Here is a 10,962-nt window from a genome sequence, read left to right on the forward strand (position 1 = left end):
TTCTTGACCTGCTGCATTATTCTACTAGATTCTGTTATATTTGTAACTTTTGACCTGAGAAACAATGCTTGGATCCTAGCTTGACCTGAAACTCTCAAAGGCTCCAGCACAAAGCCACCAAAGGGCGATTTTCTGATTTTCATGCTGACTCTGCATTGTTTGATTAATTATTCTTCCAGGCTAACTTTGACTAAGTGCCGTCTTTGGCTGTTTCTGTACAGTGGACATCAGCTATGGTCAAAAGAGGCAAAGTACCACCAAAAGCCAGTCATTTTAGAAGCTGGCGGATACTAGTCCAAAATGGCGGCACAACGCAGCTTGCAGCGGCCACTCTGGAGCTGATTATCTGTTATTTGTGAAGTGGGGTGCCGTGCGCAATCATAATCGATTGAAAACGGACGTGGGAGCACGGAGGAACATCGGGAAATCTCCAGGAAGACCTTCTTCGTTGCTGCTGCTGCTGTGAGGTCCGGGACTCTGCTGGGAAGAACAGGCCCCCAGTCCTCGAGGTTGCGTTGCCGATGGCCGTTGGCGGGGCCGTCTTAATACACTCGGCAGAGGATAGTGCTCGGAGAAGCTGTGCCGGAGGGGATGGTCGTCAGCTCAGAGGTTCGACGGACTCAGAGTCCGCTACAGTCAGGTCGCTTTCGGTGTGTGCTGCGTCTGCGAGGCTGAGTCGGGCGGCGCCATGGAAGTCCATAGCGGAGGTATTCCCTTCTGCCGCCGGCGTGGTATGGCGAGTCTGTCGAGACCCTGGGGACTTGTGGAAACTGTGTGGTGATTTCTTTTGAACTTATAGTCTTTTAACATCTTTGGACTATTTTTACTGTGCCCATGGTCTGTTTTTTTATCAATTATGTTATTGTTTGCACTGTTGGAACTATATGTTGTAACTATGTGGTTTTGTGCAGGTCTTGTAGCTTTAGTTTTTGGTCTTGTTTGTCTGGTGGATTTGGAGCTCCTTTCCGGGGAACGCGCTAAGACGGTAGCGCGATATTAATACGCAGCAGCCTCTCCGGACTCTGGATTGGGGATTGCCAAATGTTACGTGGATTTTCTGGTGTAGTCTGTTTCATCATATGCTTTTGTGATATCATTCTGGAGGAACATTGTCTCATTTTTTAACTGCATTGCATTTGTGGTTTCTAAATGACAATAAACTGAATCTGAATCTGATCAGTGTTACACCCAATAGCTAAAGTGACTGATGATAAAAGAAAATGAGGCATCCATCCTTTTACAGCATTCAACAGGATGCCAAGATTTTCTTCATCACCACCATTTTCCTGCCCTGTCCACACACTTCTTGAAATATCCTACTTTCAACCGCCCTCTCAAACAAGTTTAAGAATCTGGTGTGCTTCATTATAATGAATTTTCATTTTTCTAAACTCTAAGCTCTAGCCTACACATACATTCCTCCTATGACACCCCTGTCATCTCAAGTATATCCTTCCTGAGAAAGGGAGACCTAAACTCTACACAGTATTACAACGTGGTAGCCAATTACAGTGTGTGAAGAACTCCTACAATTAGTTACATTGACAACTTCTTTGTAAAATATCATCAGGCCAATTATCCATAACATATGACTTTGAGGACTGGTGTTTAATTATCCAATAAATTCTCTTTTCACCAGCAATCCAATTCTGGCTCAGTAAAGATTAGGCAAAAATATTAATAATAATGATTCCCAAGGCATTTTAGAAAAATTATTTTCAAGCTGAAGAATGATTTTATAATGAAAGTTGTAGCATTCTGATCAAAAGTGTTAAATTAAATCTTACAAATGGTGAACTTAATGGGGACTAACTCTACTTTATACAACGTATTGCTGTCATCTATTTCACATTTAATGTTCTTTCTTCAGATCCATGGCACTTTATTTAATTCATATATTAAAATAAACTTCAGGCTCACATCTTTTTTAAGTTATCCATTTTCAGCCGGCTGTGATTTTTTTTGTTTGAAAATAGTGACAAATGTTCTGGCGGATCTATCGATGTGAACAGATGCCAGACACTTCCTTTAGGTAGTCAATATTAATTTGCATACTTAGACTGACATACTATTCACTTGGGGGATATTAGTTTAGCATAACTGTTTTCATACTGTCCCCCATGTATGCTCGTTTTGTAGAAGATCATTAGGCAGCAGTCAAGTGTGGGAATATTCTCCTACTTATAAACCAATTTCAGAACCCAAGCCACCATCAATTAACTCACAGTGATACTGACAATGATAGAGAAAGCATTTCAAGTTGAAGTTTCTATATATCACGAGGTCCTGATCTTTGAGTCATGTCAGTGCTTCTTTCTGCAATAAAACACTCCCTACGCTGCTCTCCATAGGCTGATACCTCACTTTGTGTTAAGTAGCATGATTCCGTGTCCTACAATTTCACAGTAGGATGACAAACCTTAAAACTGCTTCATTGACCAAGTTTTATGGTTATTTACTTGATCCGTTTTGATTGCTAGTGTATTTGGGAATGCTGGGGGATGGTTGACAATACAAAGCACTGTGTAAACGGAATTTGTTACTGCCCTTCATATCCGGATGAAAGTGACAGGGAAACTGACTGCAAACTTGAAAAGATTTGGAGAGTGGCCCTGAGGGCACTGGAGGGCATGAGGATAATGTGTTCCGATTCATAGCAATTGCTTTCAAATGGAGTGGTACAGCTGTGCTGAAATAACCAGGACCTTTGTTTGTGGATGTTCTATACCTTACAAAAATACAAGGGTGCCTACCTACTCTTGATTGTGCATATTTTATAATTAAAGTGAGGAAAAATGTTTCATGTGGAAAGGCAGTGAATCTCCAACACACATTTAATAAAATATATAAACGCCACTAAACATTCCACAATATCACCACATGTATACAATGTAATGAGTCCAAACAGATTCACTCTGAATGTATTGCTGTAGGTGTATTACAACATATTTCTATATTACAGGTATAATGGGGAATTCATTGCATTTGTCGTGAAAATATGTAATCACATCCTGTAGTTGTTCTTTTCCACAGTTATTTATTTTGATGTATAGCTTGGCAACAGGCTCTTCCGGCCAAATGAGCCCAGGCCACCCAATTACACCAATTAATCTACTACCCTGAATGCCTTTGGAAAGTGGGAGGAAATTGAAGCACCAGAACGAAACACGAACAGTCATGGGGAAACGCAGAAATTCCTCACAGGCTGTGGTAGAATTGAACCCGGTTGCTAGCATTATAATAGTGTTACACTAATCGCTATGCTCCTGTACCAATACCATAATGAACGTAGAATCATTACTTAGACCATGATGGTTGTTAAGGTTACAGTGACACAAAACCGAAATATATCGGAAATCGTAAGTTTGAAATAAAACAAAAAAAATACTCATCAGGTCAAGTAACATCTATGGAGGGAGAAGTAACGTTAAAGTTTCATGAGTTAAGTCACATCAATTGAAAGGCCATCTGGTTCTTTGACATGCACTGCAAGTGCCATCTAGAGGAAGATTGGCAGAAATACACTTCCTCCATTTTTTTGCCGGATGTATTTGAAAGACAAATTGGACGGGGTTCCAGCCTCATTATTTAAAGGACATTCTACATTTTGAATTGACAGTGACATTGCTTCAAATTACAATTGATATAGGGAAGGGGAATATTACATTACTGATTTCGCTAAGCACAGCTCCAATGCCCTATTTAAGTCCCCTGATAAACAACACTGTCATAGGCCAAATCAAATGTGGTGACAAATTGGCATACAGGAGGAAGATTGAAAATCTGATGGAATGGTGCCACAACAACAATCTTTGACTCAATGAAAGCAAGGCCATGGAGCTGATTATTGACTCAGGAGGAGGAAATCAGGGGTCCTTATCGGGGGATCAGAGGTGGAGAGGGTCAGCATCTTTAAATTCCTTGGTGTTATCATTTTGGAGGACCTGTGCGTAAGTGCAAGAAAGAACAGCAGTGCTTCTACTTCCTCAGGAGTTGGCGAAGATTCGGCATAGCAACTAAAACTTTGGCAAACCTCTAGAGATGTGTGGTGGAAGGTGTATTGACTGGCTGCATCACAGCCTGGTATGGAAACACCAATGCCCTTGAATGGGAAATCCTATCGAAATTAATGGATATGGCCCAGTGTATCAGCCCTCCCTACCATTGAGCATGTCTATACGGTACATTGTCGTGGGAAAGCAGCATCCATCACCAGTGACCCCCACCACCCAGGTCATGCTCTCTCCTCGCTGCTGCCATCAGAAGGAAGGTATAGGAGCCTCAGTCCTCACACCATCAGGTTCAGGAACAATTATTACCCCTGAACCATTAGGGTCTTGAACTTCACTTGCTCCATCACTGAACTGTTCTCACAACCTATGGACTCACTTTCAAGGACTCTTCATTTCATGTTCTGGATATTTATTGCTTATTTATTATTATTATTATTATTATTTACTTTTTTTCTTGTTGTGTTTGTACAGTTTGTCTTTTGCACCCTGGCGGTCCACCCTACTGGTGCAGTCTTTCATTGATTCTTAGATTTATTGAGTATTCCTGCAAGAAAATTAATCTCAGGGTTGTGACATATATGTGCTTTGATAATAAATTTGCTTTGAACTTTGGCATTACCTCATAGGAAATGGCCATCTTAATGGAGAACATGGTGAACTTGCCATATTTTGATCTCATATTCTGCACCAAAATTTATATTTTTTGAATCTATTGGTTAAGGTCATGACTTTTGTAACATCAGATAACAGAGGATAATTTCCATGGACAGGGAAATTTGGGACGGATGTCTTCTATAACATTTAATAGCCAGAAAATATGAATGCCTACAAATTATTGTAAGAACTGAAGGTCAGTTAAAATTACATTAGTTTATGATAATTTTCCCTTCACATAATAATCGAAATGATTATGCCAATGAGTTTCATCATGCAAATGCAACAATATCTGGTGTTGATGACAGGTTTGTTAAAATAATCCTTCTTAACCCAAACAAGATCATTCTCAGTGATCATTATCAGTAACAACACATGCACCATCTACTGTTTCAGTTATGCCAAAAAGTACTCTTTTATTTATCAGTGCACCAACATTTATCTCTTCAGGCCTGTGTAAAGTCTTGGAAAATACAGGGATATGGAAAAAGGAGTCAAATCAGGCTCTCAAGCCTATCCTGCTACTTGGAGCTGATCTGTAATCTCACTTCATATTTCTGCTAATCTTGAATATTACCTTGGCTGCAGTCTATATGAATTGTATGTGTCCAGGACAGAGGATCAGGCAGGAAAAGTTGAGAATGCTACCCAGCCTGAAAACTGCCTTTTCCAAAAGCACCATTTTGGAAAGTGTTATAGGGCTATTAAAACAAAAAGTTTCTCACTGCAGGCAATTGATCAGATCAACTATTCTCGTTAGCACCCCACACAAATTCACTCTATTACCACCATCACTGCTCTGCACTGTAGGCACTTTAAACTGCTTTCTGTAACCCTGTTTATATTGTAAATACATGCCATAATATATTTATTAAAGCTCATTTTATTCCTTATCTGTCCTTTAACTTCTACCTTTGTTAGCATTTTATATAATATTATTTATTTTATATATCTTTTTCTTCATTATTGTTGAATGTTGTTGTTTGTATCATGCCACGCCCTGACTAACACATGGTGAAATCAATGTCTCTTAATCCTTGATCCTTTGGTTAACATAAATCTCTCAATCTTAAACAATTGCCCTCGAAGTTGTCACAGAGTTTGAAGATTCTACAAGCCATCCATCAGTGCAGAATTATTTCCTAGTTTTACAAGTAAGCCTTGGCACTAATTTTCATGATGACATGTTCTAGTCTTCGACTAGGACAAGCTCTCTGAATTTATTTACCTGTACACATGATTTTAAATTACCTTCAAACCAGAGAGTACTTTTTAAGTAGTTAATAAAGTATAAGAATATGTATAATTATATCATTCTAAAGTGTTCAGAACAATAAAAATAGTCAATAAAAATGTCTGTGAACAGTGATTTAAGTGAAAAACTGCTCTTTTTAAGCTTTGAGATCTGTTTCATTTTGGGGTTTTTTCCCCACTCTTTGTACTTGAAATACCTTAGTGTCCTTAAGAAACACTGAGCAAGGCGCAGCTCTGCACAGTAACAGTTAGTGTTACCTTCCAGCTGCTTGATATCATGATCAGTTAGTTTTGCTTGTTATTGTGACGTAGCTTCCAGCTGCCACTCATAGTGCTCTTACAGCATTGCTTTTAGTAACATCACCATTCCAGCAGCGACTGCCTTTCACGGCACAAAAATAACAGGTGCTGGGGAAGGCTTGCACGGACAAGTTTCAATCTTATGTTCTATCATATCATGTATTTTATCTATATTTATTTCTATATCCTTATGTATGTGTATTGGTCAATTATATGTAATTGAATTTAAGCCTCTCTGAAATTTGACATTTATTCCGCATTCATCCCTTCATCCTATTAACCCAAATTACAGAGAGATTTCCAGTGTTGAAGGAGGGGACTTAAAATGTGAATGATGTTCTAAATATAAATGATCAATTCACGATTTCTGTCTTTCCAGATGAACCACCTCAAGCTCAATCATTGGATAGATGGAAGCGTAAGGATAAAAGTAGGCTATCAGCCCCTGGAGCCACTTCTGTCCTTCTCTAATTCCTGGCTGCTCTGTACCATTGCTCCATTTATAGCCTTTGCTATTTATTCCTTGAGACGTGTAACCTCTGAAAATTAATCGATATAGTTGTGAATTTAATTGACCCACACACTTTGCATCAAGAGCTTTGCCATAGTTCATGCACACGTCGAGATACTGGACTCACATTCAGAGCCTGGAATATTGATCTGGAGTCATGAGTCTGAATCCCAATGTGGCAGCTGGGAAATTTAACATCATTTAATCAAGTAAATCGGGAATTAAAGAGCGAAAGGTTAGTTTCAGCATGAAATCACAAGAATGTAATGAAAAGCGACCTGATTCGTAAGTTTTGTTCAGGGAAGGATATCTGCCTGGGTTTGGATGACTTCTGAAAAGTCCTGTCAAACCACTTAGATCAGGGACAATTGTGAATGGATAACAAAGAAATGTTGGCCTTGACTTTGGCAGAAACATCCATATCCCACCAAGGAAAAAAAAACAAAATTAAGTCATCCATCACAAAAAAAATGGTTATTGTAAAAACATTCTTAAATCTTTCTTCAAGCTGAAGACCTCGTACCATTAGGTATAAATGGCGTGAATCGTTCAGTCGCGGATTGAGAGGTCAAGGTTGAGAGGGCAACCTGCAGAGCCACTGTGCTGATGCGTCAGTTGGTTAAGATTCCTCTTACAGACTTTGCTTCTAATATTTGTTAATTAAGTACAGTTTGGTTGTTAATTTAAATTACATTTCATTTATCGGACATCCTTGTTTCCTTCTTATGGGCATGTGCAGACTTGCCAAAAAGGTTTCCTATAGCCCGGCTACACAAATTATGATGACCTGCAAATTGTATTTGAACTGTTAACCTATCTTCTAATTTCAGAAACTGATTGTTGTGCCTTTTGAATACTCATTACTGATGCTAGTGCCTTTCTCCTATTGTGTAAAAGTGAAATATACAGTAATTTCCTTGGAAAATGTGTGATTTAACATTGCTTTTTTTCTGAACTTCTGCATCCAGGGTCTTGCAATTTTGTTACAAATACAAATTTTTAAAAATCAACTTTCACCTCCAAAACAGATCAAACCAATCCTCACTCATCATTTATGTTGAAGGTATTCCAGTACATGAGGAACTAATGCTTCAGCGCAGATGCATTTTAGCTATCCTTTGTTTATCGAACCAGGGCATTGGAAAAGCTCTCATCAGTAGAAGTCGTTGATTGCTCAATTTGAAAGCCAGCCCGGGGAACATCATCTTAAAATTAAGCAACTGACAAAATCATTTATGATCAATAGAAAGCAGAAATATTAAGGATTTACTGTCAAGTATAAAATGAGTTAGTAATGAAGAAAGGTTAGTGTCTTTCATGACCACAGGGCATTCCAAATGCTTTACAGCCCATGCGATACATTTTGAAGTGTAGTAGTTGTTGCAATGTAGGAAAGCCACAACTGAACGTGTGCATAACAATCTTCCAGGCAAGCTGTGTTTGGACATTTTTTGGGGCACAAATATTGACCAAGACATTGGGGGAAATTCTCATGCTCGTCCTGTCACTTCTCCTCCTTTCCTTTCTCCCAACATCCACTCTCCTGTCTACCAATTCCTTCTTCTTCAGACCTTGATTTTTCCCACCCATCACCTCCCAGCTTCTCACTTCACCCTCCCCTTAACATGGCTTCACCTTCTAGTTTGTACTCCTTTCCCTCCCCACCTTCTGCCCACCTTCATTCCAATCCTGATGAAGGGTCTCAGCCTTAAACCTTGACTCTTGATTCTTTTCCTTTGATGCTGAGTTCCTCCTGTATTTTGTGTGTGTTGTTGAGAAATGTTTTTAAATCCTCACAAGGCAGAGTATGCAGACCCTTGGTTTGACCTCTCATTTGAATTACCACTCATTTCTCATTTTTCAATCTTTTTATTGATTTTCCAGTAAAGAATATACAAATCAGAGGAGAAGTTTATCAAACAAATAATGCAAAAGACATATAAACAGCAGTAAAAAAAAGTATATATTTTCAAAATCAGTTAGGTAAAATGTTACGCTGTTATATATACAATATAATCAAAAAACCACAACTCCTCTTAACAATCGTAAAAGAACGTTTGGAAATTTTTTTACCACTCTACAGGACATTAACCAGATTGAGCCAATTGCATGTTTTATGAAGAAAGATCTCAAACAAAGTCAGGACTTTTCTAAATGTTGACATGTGCCCAGTTCAGCTTTGTGCACATCGTGCTTAACACATATTCAGTCACAGCAAGTTACCTCTGTGCTTTATATCAATCTAGCTGCTCCAGCTCTGTGATCTCCAAATAATGGAAGAAAGAGGCAGGACAAAGGTTAATCATTTATTGCTGCACTTTGTAACGGAGAAATCCAACCCTTGAACACCCAAAGCTGCACTCTCTATGAGTCAACAGTAGGTGGCAGACTTTGGCAACATTCAGTCTGTTAAATAACATTTACCCAGCAGTCAGAATTGAGGTTACAGCTTCCAGGTAATTTGATTACAAAAATGATACGATGATAGTGGACCTTGCGTCCTTAGCAAGCGCTCAGCATCACTTGACTACGGGGCAGATGTACTAGTGGATCCATCGTGCAATGGAAGCCAATGAATCCTTCGTCATGCTTCTGAACCAACATGGATAACCTTACTCATGACAACACTGAAATGATTCTGTTATATTAGGGTTAAGTCAGGGCTTGTCAAGGGTTGATGGGCACTGCAGGTTGAAGAATCAGAACGGCCTATTCCACACTACATCTCTAAATAAAAACATATAAACTCCTGTTCTCAATATTATTCATTATGCATTTTATTTATTTAGTATTCATTCAGTTTGTCTCATTTTGCATATTGGTTGTTTATCCCTCTTTTTATATAGTTTTCATTGATTCTTATTGTTTTTCTTTGTTTCTACTGTGAGTGCCCACAAGAATATGAATTTCAGGGTTGCATAGAACCATTTGAAGAAATGAGAAAGGATCTAAAAAGCGTAGATTGGGATAGGTTGTTCTCTGGCAAGGATGTGATTGGTAAGTGGGAGGCCTTCAAAGGAGAAATTTTGAGAGTACAGAGTTTGTATGTTCTGGTCAGGGTTAAAGGCAAAATGAATAAGAATAAGGAACCTTGGTTCTCGAGGGATATTGGAACTCTGATAAAGAAGAAGAGAGAGATGTATAACATGAATAGGCAACAGGGAGGAAATAAGATGCTTGAGGAGTATAAAAAGAGTAAGAAAATACTTAAGAAGGAAATCAGGAGGGCTAAAAGAAGACATGAGGTTGCTTTGGCAGTCAGGGTGAAGGATAATTCTAAGAGCTTCTACAGGTATATTAAGAGCAAAAGGATAGTAAAGGATAAAATTGGTCCTCTTGAAGATCAGAGTGGTCGGCTGTGTATGGAACCAAAAGATGGGAGAGATATTAAATGGGTTTTTGCATCTGTATTTACTAAGGAATCTGGAATGGAGTCTATGGAAACAAGGCAAACAAGTGGGGAGGTCATGGAACTTATACAGATTAAAGAGGAGCAAGCACTTGCTGTCTTGAGGCAAATCAGAGTAGATAAATCCCCAGGACCTGACAGGGTATTCCCTCGGATCTTGAGGGAGCCTAGTGTTGAAATTGCAGGGGCCCTGGCAGAAATATTTAAAATGTCAATATCCACGGGTCAGGTGCCAGAGGATTGGAAGATAGCTCATGTAGTTCCGTTGTTTAAAAAAGGCTCAAAAAGTAAGCTGGGAAATTATAGGCTGGTGAGTTTGACATCGGTAGTAGGTAAATTATTGGAAGGAATACTAAGAGATAGAATCTACAAGTATTTGGATAGACAGGGACTTATTAGAAACAGTCAGCATGGCTTTGTGTATGGTAGGTCATATTTAACCAATCAATTAGAGTTTTTCGAGGAAGTTACCAGGAAACTGGATGAAGGGAAGGCAGTGGATGTTGTCTACATGGACTTCAGTAAGGCCTTTGACAAGGTCCCACATGGGAGGTTAGTTAGGAAGATTCAGTCGCTAGGTATACATGGAGAGGTAGTAAATTGGATTAGACATTGGCTCAATGGAAGAAGCCAGAGAGTGGTAGTGGAGGATTGCTGCTCTGAGTGGAGGCCTGTGACTAGTGGTGTGCCACAGGGATCAGTGCTGGGTCCATTGTTATTTGTCATCTATATAAATGATCTGGATGATAATATGGCAAATTGGATCAGCAAATTTGCTGATGATACAAAGATTGGAGGTGTAGTGGACAGTGAGGAAGGTT

The 10,962-nt window shown here is 39.1% G+C and overlaps 1 protein-coding gene across 1 annotated transcript in view; it reads left to right on the plus strand.

Annotated features, from left to right (window-relative positions):
* LOC140727656 (uncharacterized) overlaps nt 1-7,798 on the plus strand; it is a 124,516-nt gene extending 116,718 nt beyond the window's left edge. Inside the window, exon 7 of the mRNA XM_073045279.1 lies at nt 6,601-7,798. Within this exon, the coding sequence (XP_072901380.1) occupies nt 6,601-6,771 (171 nt within the window). The 3' untranslated portion in view covers nt 6,772-7,798. The remainder of the gene's footprint in view (nt 1-6,600) is intronic.
* The last annotated feature ends 3,164 nt before the right edge of the window (nt 7,799-10,962 follow it).

The sequence above is a fragment of the Hemitrygon akajei genome, chromosome 5, assembly GCF_048418815.1.
Source record: "Hemitrygon akajei chromosome 5, sHemAka1.3, whole genome shotgun sequence".
Lineage (NCBI taxonomy): Eukaryota > Metazoa > Chordata > Chondrichthyes > Myliobatiformes > Dasyatidae > Hemitrygon > Hemitrygon akajei.